Source organism: Centroberyx affinis, unplaced genomic scaffold (genome assembly GCF_046629955.1).
Source record: "Centroberyx affinis isolate AG114_WGS23_722 - 3 ecotype Tasmania unplaced genomic scaffold, CSIRO-AGI_Caff_v1 ptg000429l_1, whole genome shotgun sequence".
NCBI classification, from domain to species: domain Eukaryota; kingdom Metazoa; phylum Chordata; class Actinopteri; order Beryciformes; family Berycidae; genus Centroberyx; species Centroberyx affinis.
This window is the reverse complement of record NW_027279093.1, coordinates 129,227-151,382: the sequence shown is the minus strand read 5'-3', so window position 1 is coordinate 151,382 and position 22,156 is coordinate 129,227. Positions and strand designations below refer to the sequence as shown.

At 42.7% G+C, this 22,156-nt stretch overlaps 2 protein-coding genes across 5 annotated transcripts; one reads left to right on the top strand and one right to left on the bottom strand.

Annotated features, from left to right (window-relative positions):
- The first annotated feature begins 591 nt into the window (after positions 1–591).
- On the top strand, positions 592–9,579 carry LOC139642046 (histone-binding protein N1/N2-like). 2 transcript variants are annotated; one of them, XM_071516745.1, is made up of 14 exons: positions 592–611; positions 3,806–3,917; positions 4,917–4,997; positions 5,167–5,270; positions 5,421–5,723; positions 5,850–5,953; positions 6,061–6,137; positions 6,248–6,321; positions 6,710–6,898; positions 7,552–7,724; positions 7,850–7,921; positions 8,199–8,291; positions 8,491–8,645; positions 9,398–9,579. In XM_071516745.1, the coding sequence occupies exons 2-14, from the start codon at positions 3,817–3,819 to the stop codon at positions 9,402–9,404; spliced, it is 1,533 nt and encodes a 510-aa protein (XP_071372846.1). In that variant the 5' UTR covers positions 592–611; positions 3,806–3,816; the 3' UTR covers positions 9,405–9,579. The 2 variants fall into 2 exon arrangements, with proteins under 2 accessions (XP_071372846.1, XP_071372845.1); XM_071516744.1 differs by lacking the exon at positions 592–611 and adding an exon at positions 3,523–3,644.
- A 675-nt stretch (positions 9,580–10,254) lies between these two features.
- On the bottom strand, positions 10,255–21,894 carry gpbp1l1 (GC-rich promoter binding protein 1-like 1). Of its 3 annotated transcripts, none has more exons than XM_071516761.1 (12): positions 21,818–21,894; positions 18,833–20,239; positions 18,023–18,137; positions 16,391–16,520; positions 13,646–13,965; positions 13,213–13,288; positions 12,833–13,029; positions 12,511–12,654; positions 11,851–12,009; positions 11,242–11,366; positions 11,054–11,156; positions 10,255–10,866 (listed from the first exon to the last, which is right to left on the bottom strand). In XM_071516761.1, the coding sequence occupies exons 3-12, from the start codon at positions 18,080–18,082 to the stop codon at positions 10,696–10,698; spliced, it is 1,485 nt and encodes a 494-aa protein (XP_071372862.1). In that variant the 5' UTR covers positions 18,083–18,137; positions 18,833–20,239; positions 21,818–21,894; the 3' UTR covers positions 10,255–10,695. The 3 variants fall into 3 exon arrangements, with proteins under 3 accessions (XP_071372862.1, XP_071372864.1, XP_071372863.1); XM_071516763.1 differs by having other exon boundaries at positions 11,851–12,006; XM_071516762.1 differs by lacking the exon at positions 21,818–21,894 and adding an exon at positions 21,595–21,606.
- Between the last annotated feature and the right edge of the window lie 262 nt (positions 21,895–22,156).

The following is a 22,156-nucleotide window of genomic DNA, read 5'->3' as shown; positions in this document are numbered from 1 at the left end:
ACATGTCAAATCCATGAGTAAGGATGAAGAGGCACACGAGGAGGGCTCTAAATCATCCCACTCACTTTTATTCTCAAAATCTAAAAGTTACTGCAAACTGGGAGCTTAATATAGGCCTACTACTACTTGTGTTACTACTACTGCTTCTAAATTTACAGCTGCTTTAGTATCAGAAAATGCATAACATCGAACTGATTCATCTCAAAAGATCAGGTTTTCTTCTTCCAGTCCATGAGCTCCACTAGTAATCCAAGCCATGCAGGGGTCACAGAGTCATGAGGTTTCATCATATGACTTAAACCTCTCTCAGGAAGTGGAGCCAATAAACAGTCATGTATTGATATTAAAGATACATTCTATTTAACTACACACCTTGAGGCTGCTGCTACCACCAGTGTTTTCTCTGGAATAGATGGGAGTGTCTTACTCAAGGGCAACTCAATGGTAGTTGATGACAGAGGAGAGATTTACTAATTCGCTTTCCTGCTCAGATTTTCCCAGCTGCCTCGGGGATTAAACCACTGACAGACCCACACTGCACCGCAACCCAAACTTTATTATGTCTTGTTGAAAAATCCCTTCATGACGTCCACCTTCCTTTCCCATCTCAGGTTTGCTTAGTGTTTCCATTTCTCAACACTTGTATTTGTACTGCAGAATTGGACCATTACTTACTAACAGGGCTTCAATTTAGTTGATTGTCACCACACAGTCAGCTTGGAAATGCAGATAAGAAGAATTTGCAAAAGAGCATCCGTACATACATCTATTACTTTTTGTTATTGTTATGTAAGTAGAATTGGTTCAATACACTCTATTCTATGTATTCTATGTATGTACTTTAGAGCAGTGGTGTATTTTTCAGAGGCACGTTGGTGCTTTGTTGGGTCTGTCTGTGTACTACGGTAGTGTTGGTTCACTTCTGACTCATGCAGAGTAGTCTATTTTTTTTCCTGGAATGTCAATTACTACCTTACTATTTTTATGTTAAATCTGCAGTGGGGCAGACTGCGTAGGGCGGTGCACTGTTGCAACATTTTGTACATATTCTGTGGGCAGCTGAAGGTATTTTTCAGTCTCACTTCCTCCTCACAACTGCTATATTTACCTAATGACTGGGCTGAAGGAAATACACCCATGCTCTTTGTATTGAACAGTGGCAGGCATCGCTTATTGAAAATCATTCATACACATTTTGCTCCATGTTTAGCTCCAGTAAAACAAGCAGAGCATGGAGTACATTGGGGGAAGACAGCCAAAGACAGACAGAAGTGGAGGAACATTTTTCAGTTTTCCTAAAGCTGGGGAATCTGGAAAATGGAATGGAATCCTGTTGATTAGAGATGTCATTTAAGCCCCTCCCTCTTTCCCAATCAGCTGTTTTTTCATGATTCATCAGTCCGTCCCAGAAATTTGAACACAATTTGTGCTGTTTTTCATTATCGATCTCTATTGATCCCAAAGTCCCTATCGACTAGTGATGTAATTTAAGCCCCTCCGCCTTTCATGATTGACTTTATTTTGATCATCTATATCTATTTATCCCCAAATTGCATGAGATTTATAATCTTTTATATTTGCTGATCCCAAAGTTGCATTGGCATGAGTGACAGCTTGTTAGACTCGGGACAAGGAAGAGTTTTGTGTTGATTAGATGTGATTTATGCCCCTGCCCTTTTCCTTATTGGCTGTTTTTTAATTTTCTATATCTATTGATCCCAAAGTTGTTTTTTCTGGACTAAAGCTCTGACAGCTAACCAGGAAAAATTAAAATATATTTGCTAATTTCTACCTCAAACCCAAGGCTAATAGACATGTGACATCAAACCTTCTGCACCCCGAGGCGATAGAAATAGAAACAAAAGGGTGAATCATCAATGCGGGGGAGGTGTAGTTGGTTTCATAGAGCCAAATTGGTCGCATCTTATTACAAATTACGTGCTTGTTTTTCAACTGGTCAAGAGTTTAATGTCAAACTAACTTCACGGTAGATGTAGTCAGCTAGAGGGAATTATCCTTTTTTTGTAAGCTTTAATGACCCTTGCCAAATTCCTGACAAAAGTCCTACCTGAAACATTACCAGGGATATTATTTATGTGGATTTCTAACAGATATTTGTCATGGAAACTGAGCTGTATGTTGTCAAAACATCACGACATTCGAGTAGAAAATATGTGAAGGAAACCTGCTCTGCTGTTCCATCAGAGAACATGACTGAGTATTCGTTCCCCTCTGTCTTTGTAACCTAGACAGACAGACAGAGGCTGCTCAAACAGTCCCTCCACCTTTCTCCACCGTCGCCGAGTGATGTGTTTCCATGTCGTTGCCATGGGCACCGCATGAAGGGCCAGATAAGAGGGGGACACACAATAACCTCCTGTTAGAAGCGCGGCGGTGGGCTGACGATCAAACGTGCTTATCCCCTGACTCACAATTCGCCCATAATTAGTGCATCTGCTCCACCGCCAATTCCAAAGCAACTGGATGTTTTGAAGGGCCCTTGTGTCCATCGTCTGTAGTGTCATCATCATGCCTGTAAATACCTGCAGGATGCTTGTCTTTTAAAAAATCCAAATGTACTCTTTTCCCCTTTGACAGCGAATAAGAAGATAAGGGACAAGTGATAAGGGGAAGTACGCTACGAAACATATTGTATACCTTCTTATGAGTAGTGATAGCCTTGTGCAGGTAATAACAGAATAAAATCAAATATACCCAACCGGACTATTTTCATGTGGTGAAACTGGGAGCTGTGGTGTCTCACACTGGTAAATTTCAGTGCTATGACAGCAGTGTCTCTAAATGATGACAATTTGAGGGGGAAGCTAAGTGTAATGGTCTCAGTGTGAGCTTGATTGGATGCCAAGTCCAGGCTTGTCCTGACAGGGCAGCAACAGTGGACTCAGCAGGAGGGGCTCAGGGGGGCTGGCAATCACTGTCCCTCACAGCAGGAAATGACAGCACGCGCACACACACACACACACACACACACACACACACACACACCCTGCATCTCTCTCTCTCTCCCTCCCTCTCTCTCTCTCTCTCTCTCTCTCTCTATTAACCTATCTATATTTTTTTCTTTCTCTGATTCCCATGGCCTTTTTCCCAGCTAGTGCTCTTCGCTGTTTCACAAGAACATCCATCCCTCACCAACAAAACAAAACAACAAAAACAGTTAAAGGTAGAATATAACTACAGTGGATCATTCATCGTATGATTTATAGTATGAAAATGTTGTTTTTACAAGATTTTTATCATTTCTTGAGCCAAAAATTATTCTTTTATCCAGTTATTGTTAAACTATACAATTTAGATAAAATGTCAGTGGGTTGTATAGGTGAAGATTACTGGATTAAATATATTTTAAACAACTACTTTCTTCCTTTTATTAATATTATTGTATATCCTTTCAACCAGCCATTCTTTACCTTTTTACCCCGTACTGTGCCTTTAAGACCATCTCCCGCGCTGTTTTACTCACCCGGAAATCGACCGGAAAAGGTAGCATATTTCGCGCCAAATTGAAACAACGAGCAGTGAGTCTGAGCGGTGGGACAGGAGCGGTCAAGTTAAGCGCACGCGACTGCTGAACGCTTTTTAAAAAACTTTTCATTAACGGCTGTTTTTTTCCCACGTTCAAGGTATGTAATTACTTAACGCAGCGGCCAATAGGACGTTGATGTGATTTTAACTGGGAAACAGTGGCATTTGAAGTAAGAACAGGCTGAAGTTGTGTAGGCGTCCTGCTCGGGACTATTTTTGTCAGAAAGTTTCAGCTGATGAATAATTTCTTCTCGTCCAGCTTCAGTTAACATGGAAGAGGCAAACAAGATGATCGGTACCGGCAAGAAGCACCTGGTAATGGGGAAGGCGGTGGAGGCGGTGAACGTCCTGCAGGAGGCCTGCGGCATGCTGTGAGTTGTCACACAAAGAAACTGTTGGACACGTCAAAAACACAGTAGTGTATAATGTAATTATCTCCTACCGTCCCAGGCAGACCGCAGCAGCACGAGCTGTTAGACTGGGAATGAACATCGAGAAGACATTCAGATGTGCGGTGACGCCGTTAATTTTGAATGCCTTTTAGGTTTAATTAAAGTCAAAAAATCAAACCATCTATAGCATGTAGACAGTGATGGCAAGCGCAAACTATGGTGTCGATAGCAATACAATAATGATATACAATAAAAGCAAAGAGAAGTACAAATCTCGTGCTTGCTGCCAAAAACTTTGCAGGTACAAAGATGTTTCCCTCAGGTTTACAGGCTAATGCAAGTGCATATGTGCAGGGATTATACAATTTACTCATGTATGTATATATGTGATCATATAACAAGGAAACTGCAAATGTACATAACAGGGTTCCCACCTGCCATGGATTTTTTGGAATATCATGACATTTTGAGTGTATTCTTGATGAAAATCGGGGATTTTGATAAATTCTGTGGAAAGTTGGAATATAGTCATTTTACAAATTGGTCATTTTACAGGATTATATTATTATATGCCTAGTGGAAACCAAACTCTGAAAACTGTAGAACTTTTCAGAGCTGAAAAACATTAAAAAAGGAATATCATTTTTATTTCATGGTACCCCAACTTGGTTATGGAAAGTTGTGGAATTTTACCTCCGGACCGTGGGGCGGAAACCTGACATAATTGTTTGGAGCATATGTGCACAAATGTGCAGAAACATGTCCATAATGTGCACAAATGCAGAGTAGTCCAGCACTTGGAATAGAAACAGAACAATTTCTCAGTATCGTACAGCTTCAGCCTGGGCCACTGAGGAAGACGGCACTGTAAAACCAGACGGCGGTTTTGCTGTGAGGAAACGCCGCAAAATTTGTTTGCATTAAAAGAAATGTGATAATCTGACTTGAGCAAAACTTCACTTCCCTTTTTCATTGCAGAGCTAAAAAGTATGGAGATACAGCAGACGAGTGTGGAGAGGCTTTCTTCTGGTGTGGTAAAGCGCTGCTGGACTTAGCACGGTGAGCACATTAACATCAGTCTGTATTTTAATTATTTATCAGTCTGTCACACAATAGTTATTGTTTTCACAGAAATAAGAATACAAGAGATTGTGCTCTGTTATGTTGGCCATTGTGCTTTTCATAAGCTTTAGAAAGGCTGTAGACCTGACTGATATTGTTATTGTAGGATGGAGAATACAGTCCTGGGCAATGCTCTGGAGGGAGTGCCTGAAGAGGAAGAGGAGGAGAAGCCCAAAGACTCCAACATCGAGAGCACAGAAAACATTGACGGTGAGGGCGCTCGCAACATATTGGTCTTTTCCAGTTGGGCTTGAGTTTTTGCTATTGAGGGCCGAGTATCACTAGTTGTACCAAGAAGTTGTGGCAGGGAAATCCTCTTTACACCGCTCACCTCACCTATAAACTCTAATTCCTCCACAGAGAAGACCAGGGATGAGCTGAGGGTTCAGGTCTACGATGCCATGGCAGAGGAGAAGAAAAAAGACGCAGAAAAGAGTGGAGATGCAGAAAAGAACGGAGATGCAAAAAAGGATGAGGCTGGAGATGTGCAACAGAGCAAAGCTAAGGAAGGGGGAGCTGAAAAGGAACAGGCGAATGGCAAAGTCAATGGAAGTGACTCTACTGAAGGTGAAGACAAGAAAAAAAATGGAGAGAATGGCGAAGTTGAGAAGGAATCAACAGATAAACAAGAGGAATCAGAAGGCAAGCCAGAGGAGGCTGAAGGTGACTTTTTTTTTTTTTTTTAACACTCCTGACCTTGATTGTAAATGGCACATTGACACAGATGGGTGTAATGGCTTAAAGTCCAGTTTATTTAAAATACTGGGATGTTTCTGCCCTTGGTTTCAGCTGAGGAGGAGGAGGAGGGAGGTGATGACGCAGAGATGGAGGGCGACGCAGAAGCAGGCAATGATGCGGAGGAGGAAGGTGATGGAGAAGGCACTGCTGAGAAGGTACTTGACCAATCAGCTTGAGTGCACAGCCAAATTACACGGCTGGAGTTGTTGGATGTAGTTTCAACAGGTGTTAAGTGCTCACAGTCAGTTTTCATCTTTTTCAGGACAGCGACGATGAGGAAGTGGGTAACCTGCAGCTGGCTTGGGAGATGTTGGAAGTGGCTAAAGTCATCTACAAAAGGTGCTGATATTGGCTAACCATGATTGTTGGGATCTGAAAATTGGAAGTGTGACAGCGCCAGATGTTCCACACAACCTGCATCTATTTATTTATTTGTTTGTTTTTGTAAGGAAAGAGACCAAGGAGGATCAGCTCATGGCTGCCCAGGCTCATCTGAAACTGGGTGAAGTTTCTTCTGAATCAGGTATTGGAAAACTATTAATATATTCTTAAGGGAGGCACGTTGTCTCAGACATTGAAAACATCTGCATTAATGCACACCTTGTTTTGGCATGCCAAGTACATAAATCCTATTGAGCTTGTTAATTCTTATTCACATTACGGGATGTTCGAAAGTCGTGAAGCATGGGGAAATCACTCACTGCTTCACAGAATATGCTCAACATGACCATTGACACGTTTGAAAACCGAATATTGTGTTTCTTTGTACCTGACAAATATCTATATTGACAGCTGCACAGGCGTCAGTGTTTTGCTGTTCTGGATTTGTTGTAAATTTGTTGCTTTGGGTAGCTCCAGACAGCAAGATCAATTTACTATCAACTTTTTCTTTTTTTTCTTTTTTTTCCCAGGTAATTACAGTCAAGCCGTGGAGGATTTCCAGGAGTGCCTGACCCTGCAGCTGAAGCACCTGGACTCTGATAGCCGCCTGCTTGCTGAGACTCACTACCAGCTTGGCCTGACCTACAGCTTCAACTCCCAGTACAGCCAGGCCATCAAGCAGCTGAACAGCTCCATCTCTGTCATTAAGAGCAGGCTGGGTAAGCAGGGAGACTCGGCTGGGTCATTAGTGGTTTTACACTTGGGTAGAACAGGTTTACTTGCAGACACCCGCGCCTTTTTAGCATAAGTCATATTAAGGTTACTTATGTAGCCACGTTTTCACACTTTTGAGCCATGCATATAGAGAAGTGGGACCCTGGGCACTGAATAAAATATTACCTGGGTCTACTTTGTTGTGATAGGGCCAGTATTGTGGTTTACTCTCTCTCCACCTACACATGGAAACCACAGCTGAAATGCTCAAGCATGATTAGGCACGTTCTGTGGGGGTTGTCGAAAGGCCTTCTGGGAAATGTAGGAAATCGTCAACTGAAGTAGAAGTAGACGAGGCAGGTTGATGGAAAGTGGGTGCAACCAAAAGGTAAATTGCAACACTTAGCACAGTGTTAGTGCTGTTGGATGTGAGGGAAATGTTGACCGCTATAGTGAAGAAGGAAAAGTATGTATTCTATTTGCAGTATACAACTCTTGAAATCCACAATATTAGTGAAGTACTAGTTCACAATATGGATATTGCCCTTGGCAGGTTTAATGGATGCAATCCTGATTTGAGTAATGGTAGCAGCAGTTGGCAACATCAGTGTCAGTCTTTGCCATTGTGTAGCTTAACACAGCCTACTCTGCCTTCCAGACAAACTACAGGAGGTGATTGACAAGGCTGAGGGGCCTGAGGCGCTGCCGGACGAGAGGAAGGAGATGGAGGAGCTGAAGGCTCTGCTGCCAGAGATCCGGGAGAAGGTGGAGGACGCCACAGAAGGCCTGAAGTCAGCCAGCACTGACGCCGAGGCCATGAAGGGTGTCCTGGTGAGCAGGGGACGGGTGTTTTGGATGAGATCAGGACATTACAGCAGTAATGCTTGGACTGTGGCTGATTCTGTAAAAGTCTAATGGAAAAGCTTTGTTTTAATTCCATTTATGATGTTTGTCAGGATGGCGGCTCCACTTCCTCAGCGTTCCCCGGTTCCACTGTTCAAAATGGCGACGCTCCTACTAGTACTGTGGTAAGTCGCACCTTTCATGGTGTACTTAAGAGAGGAATAGGTATTCATACTGAAGTTGTGACACTTGTTAAACATTGTACAGATGATACGCTTCATGACTATGATGGGTTCATGATTATATTCATGATGGTGATTCATCTGTTTTTGAATCAGGTAGAATATTTGTCTGTATATTGTTACCCACCCTGAAATAATGATTGACAGGCATTTTTTTCTTTTTTTTTTACCCTTTGGTTGAATTTTCCATTTTGAATTTTTCGGTTTATTTTCCATCCAGATTACTGCCAAACCAGCCAATGGAGTCAGTTCTACCAATGGACACGCCTCCACAGCTCCGGTCTCTGACATCTCACACTTGGTCAGAAAGAAGGTGAGGGAGCAAGATATCTTCATGGTTCAAAGTTAAATGACCAACCACATAGAGCAAACCCTCTATATCTGACACTACGCAAATACATGATGTCATTTTCCTAAAATCATAAGATGAATAATGATTAAAAATGTAATTGCACAAATCTCATGTGGTTAACATTTCACTCATTCAAATAAATCCCTCCCTTGTATTTCAGAGGAAACCGGAGGAGAGTCCAGTGAAGGAGGGAGTGACCAAGAAGGTGAAGCAGGACGAGCCTCACACTAATGGAGTGAAGGAGCCCCATACTAACGGCGTGAAGGACACCAGTGGAGATGCCGCCGGACACACCAACAAAATGGAAGTTGAGAGGTAAGTGAACCAGTGTTTCAGTGTGTTCCCAACCTGATTACACAGTGAATGCCCTGGCCACCGTACCACTATACTCAATACTCAGGGGGGTTTCTCCCCTTTTTATTCTTTTTCTCACTGAACCAGTGATGTGACTTCTCCCATTAATCTCACACACTTTATGCAATAGTTATTTGTACTGGTGATTTTAACGGTCGCGTACACTCTAATTGCATCACATGCTCAAAGTAAAGCATATGTAGAAAATAGTATATAATATATACAGTTGGGTGCTAGCTTTAAAAAGCAGAACACCCAAGATGTGAGCTAGCATAGAAAGCTGACTATTAGATTTTATTGACTACTTGAGAATAAGACGATTCTCAATTCTGTGAGCTGCATGCATCTGATCATTTTATTAGGGGACTTTTACCTATTCATTTTGAGATGGAAACTATTGGGATGTGTGAACCACAATGGGGAAGTCTGTTTTTTTTGTGTCTAAAAGACACTGAAATACAAACAGAAACATTAAACCTTATTGCTGTGCAGAGTGGCAAAATTAACAGAAGTAGGAAGACAGATCTGCATTTGGGCTTCAATATGATTTGATTGTAGTATTCCACACTGCAATAGTTAGCAGTGTACTATCCATGCTCAGTATGTACAGACAGTGTTGATCACAGTATAACTAAGTAACTGCTTTTCAAATGCCTGAAATGACAGATGTGTTCATCCCCACAGACAAATTGAATGTTGTTTCTCTCTTGCAGCCAGTGAAGCCGGATTCCTTCCTGGTTTTTGCATCTCCACCTCAAGACAGATGTCGCATGTCAAGCTCTTACTGATGTTACACCCATTGGCAGTTGTAAATATGTTGTTCTTGTGTTTATCTTTATATGCCTGTTGTTTACCTGTTTATTCACATATCTAACTTGTAAAGAAAAATCAATAAAGACTATCATTTGATATTTTTGTTTCCTTGGTGTACTAACTAAAGTAGCTGGTGTTTACAAAACCATGCTCTGAAAACTGAAATGATTACTACTTGTCCTACCACATGAGTTTGGTGGGTTAGAGCCTCTTTAAAAAAAATTTGAATAGCAATTTGGTATTTAAAATTTTAGCATATGGTGGCAGCCTGACTGATTCATCAAGGAAGTTGTTCCTGAATAAGGTGCTTAATGGCTACCATGAAGAAATGCATTGCTAAGTTAGGCCTAGATTTGGGCATTGAATAGAAAATCAGTACAGTACAGACTGCATTCCAAGTGCTAAATTCAGTTAACAGTGTACATTTGATTTCTCTGCTTTAATTCCAAGCTTGAAGTTCAGACAACTTGCAGATGAATGCCCTTTTTCAGCTACACTCCTGTCCTCTTTGGGTAAATTCAAATTGGTAGGGATCACAATAATACTGAACACAAATCCAGAATATTGGCAGGGAAACCCTGCCTGAGGAGCAGGTTTTGGCACAAGGAAGCTGCTGTATGGATATCCAACATTCAGAATTATCTACTCAAGTTCCAGTGACTTTGCAAAATGTATTTTATTTTCCTGCTTAGCAGGCTCTTATTGGCTGATTAGAATTAAACCTATACCTGCAACACAGTGAGGGATCAATAACAAAAACACCACAGTAGCCAGATTCATATTGAAACATCTCAGCTTGTCAGGAACCAATTTTTATTAATATCATTAATGTGTCATCAGCGTCATCAATGAAATGAGTTAGTCTGTTTAAAGCAGAATCGTGTGTGCATTCATTGCCCTTCTTTTCTTGATGAACACTTCAGTTCCACAAAGCGAGGAAGAAAAAGGAAGAAGGGGAAGGGGGGTCAAAGAGGGCAGGGACTGCAGTGAAGGAGGAAACGCAGGGAAAAAGACGTCTGGCGGAGCAGGAATCTCCCCCTTCACTGGGATATGATTGGTTTTTCCCTTGTGCAAGAACGACAACAAAAAAAAAGTCGAAATGGTGCTCTAAAAACAAAGATGAGAGAAGAGGAGAGGGGATTGCTTGCTGGGCTGTGGTGTTGGCTGTTGTGTTGTTTTTTTGTTCCGTAAAGCCATGTTAGGATTTGATGCAGTCGTCGTCGTCGGAGGTCTGGCTGCTGCTACTGGTTTCGGACTCCGAGCCCTCTTCGACGTGCGCCTCCGCCACACTCCTCCAGGGGGTGAAGTGGAGGGTCACACCCCGCGCCCTCGGGAGAACCCCATTCCTCTGCACGCCGTTCCTCTTCAGCTGGGGGAAAAGAAGCACAAGAACAGGGAAAATCAACACTGATGTACGGTTTGTGTGGGAATCATTGGTTTTAGTTTGGGTAAAAAAAAACAATTAAGCACAAAAACAGGCAAAATAAAAAAATTCAGTGATACATCTAGGTCACACTGAACAGACAGATTATGTATACTATTCCTGTCAGACTCACCTGTTCAGTTTTAGTCTGGAACTCTCTCAGCTCATCCTCTGTCAGAGGCAGGAAGTTGTCATCATTTTCTGGGTATTCCTGCCAGCCCATGGCCTTCAGCAACCTGAAAGGGCAAAGCGATCATCTGCTTAGTTGACTCTGCATGTGTGTGTGTGTGAGAGAGTGGAAAAGTGTTGTCCATGCCTCACCTGTGCTCTGCTTCCAGGGAGCTGGACAGGTGTTCAGTGTCGGAGTCACTGAGGGAGTAGGACAGGCCGTTCTCATGGCAGACTTCCTCGCTGTAGGCTTTGGGCTCTGGGGTGCTGCTTTCACCCTAGGGAGATTCACAACAGGGGAAACATGAAATACTTATTTTGCCATTCAAACCGATTCCCTGAGGATCTGGAGCCAAATACCATTAGAGAACCAAAAATGTCTTGTAGCTTCTTTTAATAGACATGAGCTTAATGGTAATGAGTTTTTTGTTTCAAAACATTACAAAAAGAAGATGAACACTGGATTTATCTTAACTCAGAAATTAATCGCTTTGAGAGGTTCAAATTTTCATTATTTCATGCATGGTTGTCCTGCAGTATGTGCAAAGGAAGCATAAGACTCTGGCTCTCCTATGGGACTACAACATATTTTCAAATTCAAACACCGACTTCTACTTCCAGAGACTCTGCGGGTTGAATTTTGACAGGATTCCCTTCTGGCATTCTTTCTAAACTGGAGCATTATCTCATCTTTTACTTGTCCTGAAACTGTTGTCCTGTCCCGTGTGATGATTCATGAAAACCCCCCACGGTGCCGCCTACCTCCCCCGATGTCCCTGGGCTGCTGCTGGTTGTCAGCTCTCCGGTGCCCTCGTCCTTCAGAGCTCGCAGGAACTCGCTCTTACGGTCCGGACCGCGACGCATCAGCTTCAGCCTCGACGGGGCAATGTCGATGGGAGGAGTCGTACTGGAAGGGTGCTGCTGTGATGTCAGTGCCACGGGGAGGGGGAGAGAGAGAGAGAGCGGGACGAGAGGAAAGGGGAGAGAGAGGAGGAAGAAAGAGAAGGGTGTGAGGTGGATAAAGGACTTTGCCTCACTAGTCTTTCATGGCTATATTCACAATTGGCTGTATTCACAAGTGTTCGTACAGGTGCACTGATCGATCGGCAATTGATCATATTTGCCCGATAAACGTTCTACGTAGGTTAATGGTGATCAGCCTATCAGTGTTTCAACTGCCTGATAAAAAAAAAGTTTCAATTACTGAATAAGGAAAGCAGTCGAACGTATACCGTAACAAAAAAAACGTATGAGCCAATTTGTGGCAGTCAGCAGTTATTAGTGCAGTTATGTCATCCATCTGGAATTGGCAGTTATTTTCTGACGTTGCGTTTTCAATTCCACAGCCTATGAATATAGATTAGTTATACATCAGTTTAAAATTAGTAATTTAAAAATAGTCCATTTCCATGTAATCCTCACCTCTTTTGGGGTGTTGTGTGGTGGTGCACTGGCTGGGGTGCTGGGTTTGGCTGTAGAGACGGGGCTGGTGAAGACTGAATCTCGGCCTGGCATGTGAAGGCCAGACTTGGTGACCTCTCTACCACTGGGTTTCCACTGGGTGCTCTGGAGGAAAGGAAAGATAATGTGTTTGTCACAAAAGAGAAGCTTGTTCCTATCATAACTGGTACTGACCCAAGACCCAAAATGTATCTATTTAATCCATTCGAGTGTGCTTAATCTTGCAAATTACATTTTCTTTCTGTAGTAGTTGAAACACGTGACTCGACCCAGGAGATCATACCTTGGTGGGGGCCACAGCAGGCTTGGGGACCAGGTTCTTGTAGACGCTGGAGCCTGCTATGGGAGCTTTGCTGCCGTTGGTGGGCAGGGCGCCTGCACTGGCGAACCCTGCAGAGAAGGCCGTACTGGGGTCCTCCTTGGAAACCTTCTTGATAACCAGCATTTTGGACACCATCTGTTTGCCACTAGGGGGGTTTTCTGCAACACAACCAGGACGAGCAGTGAGGCAAGGTTACAGGGAGGTGAGGTGGTTAACTGGTGGGACGAGGGACTGTCAGAGCAACCCTCGCTAGGACTTAACCTTTGAATTGTCTATTTTATTTTACTCACAAATTTTATTTTAAGTGAAAGACAGCCTTAAGTTGGACTGAGAGTTCTTACCCCATACTCCAGCGTGGGGAGCGACTGCTCGCATCTGGGTCCCAGGCTTTCCAGTTGTTTCAGGGTTGAGGGAGGGCTATAAAGACAAAGATTGAATGCAAGCTTAGAATACTTTTGCATTCACATTTTGGACTTTCAAGTTATGTTCATTTACAATAATCTAGGCAGTTTATATGTCATTACTGGCAGAAGTACTGCGACAGTGGAGAGAAACTGGTATACTCATGAAATTCAATTCATATTTCTCAAGTGTGTTTTAACAGTTTTAACACTGATAACCGACAATCTGCATTCAGAAACAATTTCACTAGACAGTCTCAATACCTTTGCCACAGAATCAAAGTGTCTTATCCTTCAACAGAACTATGTCATTCAAGAACTATGTCAAGGTCAGTGGCATGCATGGGAAGTTCAGGGAAGGTTAGCTACTCACAAAGTCCTCTTCCACGAACTTCAGCTTGTCGTCCTTGCGTTCCTCCGTGGGGAACTTGTCCTGGTACGGGGCGCCCTTGCGGGGATGGAAGTTACCATTGCGCTGCCGGTGTCCCCCCTGCCTGTCCCTGTCGACCGCTCCCCGTTTGGGGTGACGTCCCTGGTGATGGTGACCGTCTTGGGCTCCCCGCGGCGCTCCGTGCCAGCTGGGCGCTTCCTTCCAACATGAACCCCCTGCCAGCCCGCCATGCCCCCCTTTGGCCACCCCAGAGTCCACCGAGTCGTGCCTCAGAAGCAGAGAGGGCTGCTGCCATCCGTCACCTAAACAGACAACAAAAACATTCACATAAAAATAATGAAGTTGTGTGTGTTTATTTGGGGGAAAAGCTGCAGACATCACCTCAAGCAGTATATGCACAGCCTAACCTGGCAAAGCGCTGAATGCCAGTTAAATTTGTCTTCGACAGATGAATCAATATGTCTCCTGCCACACTGGCCGGTAGCTTCCTGAGACGATAACACCTGAAAGCCTTGGTTATAAACAGTCTTTGGTCTTGGCCTGTGCTAACAAAGTGGCAGCATCTAAACGTCTGTTTCTCTGATGCCTGGATGGTAGAGATATTATTTCCATTGTGGAGACAGAGCAGGTGTGAGGCCACCAAGAAGGAAATAAATGAAGATCAAGAGTAGGTGAGCACATTTTTAATTAAGACTCTAAAGCTACTCACACAAATAATAATTCTGTACACAAAATAGCACTGAATACTAGTGCTGTCACGATACCAGAATTTTGATTTCAATACCAATACTAAAGTTTACTATCTAAAAATTCAATACTACGGCAATACCAGGGAAAACAATAAAAACAATAAAATAGTTGTAAAGTAGTAATAGTAGTAGTAAAATAGGTCCATATTTGGCTCCTAACACCTGTTTGTCAACCAGTTATGGTGGACTGGGATCCAGTTCAACACCTGGTGGACTATCTGACACTGTTAAATGGTTTCAGCTGTTTGACTCCGACTGTTGCAGTCTACTGTCAAGAGCCAGACTGCTGCTCTGTCTATCACAATCCTCCTCCTTTTGTAACTATACCAATCTGCATGTTTACGCCCTCTGGAGGTGACACTGAAATTTAATTTCAGCTTGCAGAACACATTTGGTGAAAGTACTGAACTTACACAATTCTGTGTTGAATTTAATCTTTCAGAACAGTATTGATGTAGTGTTGAAATTTCATTTATCATGACAACAATATTGAATACAGGTAGGGAAACATAGGTAAAAATTATTCTTGGCAGGTAGGTAGGTTGTTTTAGTTCACAAACCCGTTCCGACATTAAGCTCTACCGTCTCTAGTATTCAAGGCTTTGTGCTATGGTTCTCTCCTCTCCTCCCACTGTTAACTTGACTGTGATCCTTGATTGTATGGTTGTTGCAACTTTAAAAGCTTTTAAACCCCAAGAACACTACACCTTTAGAAGACATGAAAAGTAGAACCATTTCAGAAAAAGATACGATATAGCGATTTGGCAGCATGCAATACAGTCAAATTTTAAGGGGCCCTCAACTTTCAACTTTTCCTGTATTTATATTCATATATAATCAAAGATGTTTAAAGAAGACATTGTTAACATTTGGTTTTGCTTCAGTGATTAAATTTAAAGTTAGAGCATTTTCAAAAATCAATCCTTTTTTACAGGCAGTTTCAGACCAAATCCAATCAACGCATCACAACTGGACTTGGTCTTGATTGGCTCCCTCACTAAACAATTCCTGAAATCCTTTCAATTAGGCCATTTTGCAGCATTTGACCTGACACTCCCACTAGAAAGCCTCCACTCAGCAGGTTTACCTCGTTTGACTAAGAGCAGCTGGTGTTGTTGGCCAATCAGGGTCCAGTATTGTGACTGTTTTGCCTGTGAGGACTCTTCAAATTCATTCATTTTAACCAACTCCATTTAACATTTACCTACTACTGCATTTATTTGCAAAACATCATGAAGAACAACATTATTCTTATCCTGAGCCACAGAATATTTGAAAACATAATCATGAGAATTAAATGTTATGGAACCTTTTAGTGGAAAAAAATACTTTATCTCATTAGTTTGAATAGAACAAATCACACAAGTCATGTCCCATGTTTGCCATAACATAACATTGAACTAATATGCATTTCACTGGCTAGCTTCAGATTTGCCAGAATGCATGGGATTCCCAACTTTCCAGTATTGGGTGCTCGGCAGGAGCACCTCTACAAGAGCCAGGTTCTATGTGTGCATTTGTTTGTAACACTTTTTGCCATGCACACTGCTTACGGTCTGCACTGTTTAGGCAGCGCAAATCCGCAACTGCCCTGCATAAGGGAAATACAGTGTGCACTTGTACACCAGGCAGTGTGGTAGAAGTCAAACAAGCCCATCAACCAGCTCTGTGTTGGTGCACTGAACATCCACACACCAGGAAGTTGCGTGGTGATTTTGTAACTGTAGTGGCTAAGTCAATGCAGGAATTAAATATTTTGTTCAGTGATTTTCTTAGTTACAACACTGTGCTGCCACAGCACTTTGGTGTTAACAGATGGAGTTTTTATAGTCAACATAGTGTCACTCACTCCAATCATGCAAAACCCACTGAGCGCCTAAAAAGTGCAAGCACACTTGTTTCTCACTGACAGTTGCTTCCCTTCAAACAATCAAACCCCGTAATAACACAGACAGGAATAACTGTTGTACAGGGTTACCTGCTGGAGCACGCAGGGGCCCGTTGTTGAAGAAGCCATCAGAGGAGTTGTGGCGGCGGCGGCTCACAGCGGTTCTGCTGTCTCTGTGGTGGTGGGGCTCACCTTGTTTCTCAAGGTTGGCGGCAGGGGACTGGAGGACAGAAAGGGGACCATGGCAGTCAAAGAGGGAAAACAGGCCGAGGGCTGTGCACAGAGACGGTGGGTCATGGACCACACATGCCTCGTCTAGGCTGGGGTGATCCAGAATACAGAAGGATCTGCTCTTTCCTGTGTATCCCTTTCTCTCACCTATTAAAAATGACAATTACCTTACAACCAACTTTCAGAGAAGAGGACATTCTAATTTCCCCCTCCTTATTTTTGTCTGGCCCTTGTGAAGGAACTTGGATGTGCATAAAACCTCTTTGTACTCTGCAAACCTTTCATCTTCGTAATGTCTCAGAGAACTGGAATAACTGGAGGGAAAATGTCAATTTGGGGATCCATCCTTTGGGGACCAAGAGTGAACTAAGAGAGGCAAGAGAAAAGGAACTAAAAACTCTTTTGCTTAATGTTTTATGGGGCTTGCAGGAAAAGTTGCTGCCATGGGAGCCACTGGGATCAGAAACACCCAGTAAACCTATTTCTTAGTAGTCTCAAATGCTCAATTCCATCTGGATCACACACTGCTCTTCAAATGAGGTTCAAATATCAAATTAGCATGCATTTTTCTTCAAGGGGGTTTTTCTTTCACTTCCAAAGACAGAACAACACAGTTGATTTAATAATATACAAAAAAACTAGAGAGAGAATGTAGCTCTAAGCTTAGTGACAGTATATGCACTAAACCCTGAGGATAAATGACATTGAAGTGAAGTCATTTGTCAGCAGGACAGTGACTATGCATTTGCTTCTTGGTTTTGACTCTTGATTTACAGACAGGCCACTCAGCTGGGCAACGTCCTGACTCACAGATTACACTGAGCTTTGGCTGGGGGAGACACTGACTGATCCCATTTAGCAGGACAGTCTAACAACCAAACACATTCTTAACAAGGCAAGCCAACATCAAACCAATTGTTCTTCTTCATCCAACATCTGCCTTTTTCCATCTGCACCCCCCTGCACCCAATTTTACTTTCAATTCTTCTACTAGCCATGCGTGAACTGAACTGATACATGTTCAGAAAATAAAGGTGCATTTCCAAGAACACAACTAAAAACAACAACAAATTTAATTTTAGCTCACATGGAGGAGCATCTGAAAAACAAACGCAGCTTGGACCCTGAAGACCTAAAATCTTGTCACTACTACTGTGAGTTGTCATTAGAAGCTACTTAAAGTTGTTTGCTTTCTTCTATTATCAGTCTTTTCCAAGAGGACACAAAATGTCTGTGACCCTCCACTGAACCGTGCATCGACTGCACTGTCTCTCCCTGAGGGTGACTCGTCCCTGACTACACACACACACACACACACACACACAGGTGTACAAAGACACACACATGCACAGACAGACACAAGAAATGGGTGCTAATGCAGTTGCTCTGACAGGCATACTTTCAAGTTCCATCTCTTTCGCTCCCTCTGTTTTTCTCTCTTACCCACTCACATACACCGTCACGCATGCACACACACACATAAACACACACCTTGGCAGGCTGGGGCGTGGAGAAGTTAAGCCAGGCAGGGACAAAGTCATGCTGCGCCATTTAGGTCCAGTGTTTCCGGTCAGTGGATCGAGGCGTCAAACCTCATGGCCAGGATCTAACAAAAGAAATGTGGAGAATTAATGACATTTTCAATATTCAGATTCTGTACAAATATCAAGCATAGAAACACGAATCTGAGAAACACAAATCAACTGCATTTCATGCCCTAAAATCCTATCTTGAACATACAAAGCGTTTTGTCTTCCATCGGTTATTTAGAAAACACTGCATAAAAGTCTCCCGCAAGACAAGCCAAAAAGCGTCCTATTCTTAGCAGAAAAACAACAAAGCTAGACTTGCTGCAGCTGTGCCTATGAGGCTGATGGCTGGATGACAGCCTGGATGGAAAATATCTTGTGCAGTATAATACCAGTGTTTTTATGCAGCGTGTGTATGTGATAAATTTATATAGCTCATTGTGCAGCGAGTCAAATTCTCATCATCTCGCACGTCAACTACGGTGGCAGTCACCCAAGACTCAGGTGGAGTGCAGTGCAAAGCGTCTTCAAAAGAAATGCTTATTGGACTTAGCTAAACTTTCTAAGGAAGTATGAGTCAGAAAAGAAAAATACTACATTGTGTGTGTGTGTGTATTAAATGGGAAATAAACACCAGCTACCCATAAAATGATTGCAAATTGCTGGCAATGCAGCGTACTAAAGTGATTACTCTCACAACTATTGTGTGCGTTTACATCCATAAAGATTTGTCTGTCTGAGCTGAGTCAGTCAGGTGAAACGTTATCATTACCCCAGAGTCTGTGGCTCTGAAGTCCTCTGCCTCCTCCCTCGGTCCGGCTGGGCTTGGTTCCTCAGGCCCTCTGGCGCTGATCACAGAGTGCGTGCACTGACAGACGGGGAGCACCACACTGCCAACCCCTTGTCCACCTCCGCCAGGACAGCACAGCCCCTTTCCCCAGAGGCAGATCCCCTCGTCCAGGGTGAAACACTGGGAGACAGGTCAAAAGGTTGCAGGAATGATCTGGAATGGTGATCCAGAGAGCTGGGCAAGCAGGAAGCTGATTTTCTGAGAGGGACAGGTGTCGCTTTTTGAACTGGATTCCCAAGCAGCTCCTGAGCAGGGGACGTCACCGGTGGATTTTTATGAGTGCTACTGTTCCCACCAACTTGTCCAGGTGACTTTACTCAAGCAGACTGAATTCTTCACCAACTTATTTGAATCATTTGCTCTTTTTGTTTAGGGCTGAGGCACAAAACCTGATTGGTCTGTGTGCTGATTGGCAAGCTGAATTGATTGACAGGTGATTTGTCCAACTGGTGAGGCAGAGCCAGGTTGTCTTTTATTAATATAAGGAAGTAGTCTGTGGAAGTAGTCTGCACTGGAGTATGGATAGCAGTCCGTGTGGCAGTTCCACTATGACACCAGATGGGGGGGAAAAGAGATTCCACGTCTTCTCCTGCCACACTGTGTGCCAGTATGTTTTTTACTTCGACTCACCTTTTACCGAATCATTGTAAGTTCGACCGAAATGCATGCAGAAAAAAGAAAGAAGTTCTGAGACAGTCTTTTATTTGCAATGGAGATCACTGAAAACCACCGCTCACCTCATTAAACTGGTGAAAAGGCTGTCTGAGTTTGAAGAAAATAACGCTCCAGGTTTCAAAGTCACATGACAGTGAAGGAAGTAAAACCCAATGTTACATTGCCGTCATCTTCAGTCTAAGTTAGTGAAACTGGGATGCTGCGGGACGATGCATTATAATGCCGTTGTTGTCTTCATATGTTTTACATTCACGTTTGTTAAATGTCCATTGGATTATCTGGGGTCGTCTGATTGAAGCAGAAGTGGAGAATAGTTCAGATTTCATAGATATGCGAACTCTGACAGTTGAACAGAAATCCACCACAAGCCAAATATCTTCGGTGTCATTGAATGCATGAGAGTCCTTTAAGAATAGCCAAAACTAATCTTTTCCATAAGGAAAGCCTCAATAAAGACAATACAATCAACTTCTTTTTCTTTGACCAAAAAAGGATTGAAAAATAGCGTGGGCCCAAAATCTGTCAATTGGATATTTCCTTTCCTTCCAGGATGAGTTTTTCCTAACACAAGGGGAAGCTTCAGTGCAGCTATGCCAACTGTTTTCTTTTCTCTTGCTGAGGGTTCATGGGTATCTGCACAGGAACAGACAGGACCTGCAGAAAAAAGAAGACAGTATTAGCCATTATTCAGAGAAATTAACTTCACAGCATATGGCTCAAAAATAAACACAGACCTAAATTAGACGTCCATACACAGAAACACAGCTTTAACTGATAATAATTTTACCCATATTTCTTTAGGAGAGCACAGCTAAGTTGCTACACAAGGCTTATTGGTATATCAGGCATTATGAAACACTCCTCCTTCACTGAATACTTATATTAAAGCCTAAAATAGCTTCCAATTCAAGAGACAGTCAATACTTTGAAAGAAACAGCGTTTGATGCTTCAAGTACATTTTGAGAGGTATGAGGGAAAAACATGATGACTCAGGGATCTAAGAACCATTTCATGCTGAGAGATGGCTCCTTTTATAAAATTGTGTCGGCTTTCTTAAATCAAATATTCATACCAGTGTAAAAATAACTTGGACATGAACACTTTCTTCCTCACTACTTCTCCCCTGACTGCTGCACATCGAAACAGGCTGCCCTGAGAGTGTGTGTAATGCTGCATGACACTGAAGTGACAATCACACCAGAGTAGCGATTCTTCAGCCCAGCACCTTCTTAAAACATATATGACAAATCGGTCTGCCTGCCCATTCAATTAAACAACTGAGTCCTCAGTTTACATCAGTTGCAAAGCACTACGTAAATGTTTACACATTAACCCTTTATTCACAAAGACAGACCTTCAAAGGATATGTTAACTTGCTCCCACTGAAGTAGCCCGTTACGTAAGAACTCAACATCAATGAGTTTGCCTCAGACACTGGCTACAATGCGTTGTACACACATTTAGTTGAGTTAGAAGTAATGCCGAGTTGCATGATGGCATCGCTTATTTAAAGTATTACTCTGTAGTCTGTCTGTCAGGGTTGAATTGTAGCAAGCGGGCTAACGTTAACGTAGTGTGTGGGGAACCCAAATGTGCGCGACATTGACAATGAGTACAATCCACAAACACTGCAGAAGACCAAGTAAACATAAATTCACGTTTTACCAAACTGGCTGAGGAATGCGAATTCAAATGAGCCAATATTGTTTAGGTAGCACACTAGTTGTAATGGTTGCTAGCTAATCAACGTTACAAAGCTCTGTAGCGTTATCAGATCAGCCTTAACTCTGCTCAACGTTGCTGCTAACTCTAACGTTAGCATAGCAATTGTTAGCTAATAGCTAGCGTTACATAGCTTGGTAACTAGCCCACGAAAAATGATAGCTAGTAAAAACGAATTAGCAAGGTTGAAAGGCTTATCCACGCAAAAACTCGGTGCATATACCCATAGTCGCTAAAACTGTCTATATAAGCAGCTGTCACAATTCTACAATAGAGGTAAACAGACCTGGCTTCGTTGGAACAACACAGTTTCAAAATGGCTACCTTAGCAGCGGCACCACACATTCATCAGCCTGCTAGCCCTAGCGAGCTAACTGACTAGCTGTTGTATTTAATGACGATGCCATGTACCTTCTCTTGAGCAAGATAGTCTTGATAAAGTATGACTCCAATGCATAACTAATGTGACAACATTCACAGCGAGATTACAGATTCACACGACTACTCACCTCTTAATAAAGTGGCTATTGATGTTTGTTTGGGTTTTAGGAGCGCTTACCACTGGCGCTGGCACTGAGGGATTCGAATAGCCTAATGGAGGTACATTCAAGTTCTGTTGTGATTATGCAACTAAGTGAGGTTCTGCAAGATGTTTAGAGTCGGGACTGCATCTTAGCAGTACACTCCACATGGAATAGTATTCCATCCAAATAAACAGACGAAATATGTACATGCAGTTTCAGTAAGAACATTTTAAACTACATTTCGCAAAATTTTAAAACATTATTGTCATATTACGTAGGTTTAGAGTTTGCGATCTTGAATACAACTTAGTGCCTCCCCCGCCA

Excerpts from the sequence above, each read along its gene's own strand:
- LOC139642046 (XM_071516745.1), top strand. The coding sequence starts at position 3,817 with ATGGAAGAGGCAAACAAGATGATCGGTACCGGCAAGAAGCACCTGGTA. Across the intron at positions 5,954-6,060 it reads GAGAAGGCACTGCTGAGAAG|GACAGCGACGATGAGGAAGT; the intron begins GTACTTGACCAA and ends CATCTTTTTCAG. Across the intron at positions 8,292-8,490 it reads CACACTTGGTCAGAAAGAAG|AGGAAACCGGAGGAGAGTCC; the intron begins GTGAGGGAGCAA and ends CTTGTATTTCAG.
- gpbp1l1 (XM_071516761.1), bottom strand. The coding sequence starts at position 18,082 with ATGGCGCAGCATGACTTTGTCCCTGCCTGGCTTAACTTCTCCACGCCC. Across the intron at positions 12,655-12,832 it reads CTGCTGTGGCCCCCACCAAG|AGCACCCAGTGGAAACCCAG; the intron begins GTATGATCTCCT and ends CCTTTCCTCCAG. Across the intron at positions 11,367-11,850 it reads GCCCAGGGACATCGGGGGAG|GGTGAAAGCAGCACCCCAGA; the intron begins GTAGGCGGCACC and ends GAATCTCCCTAG.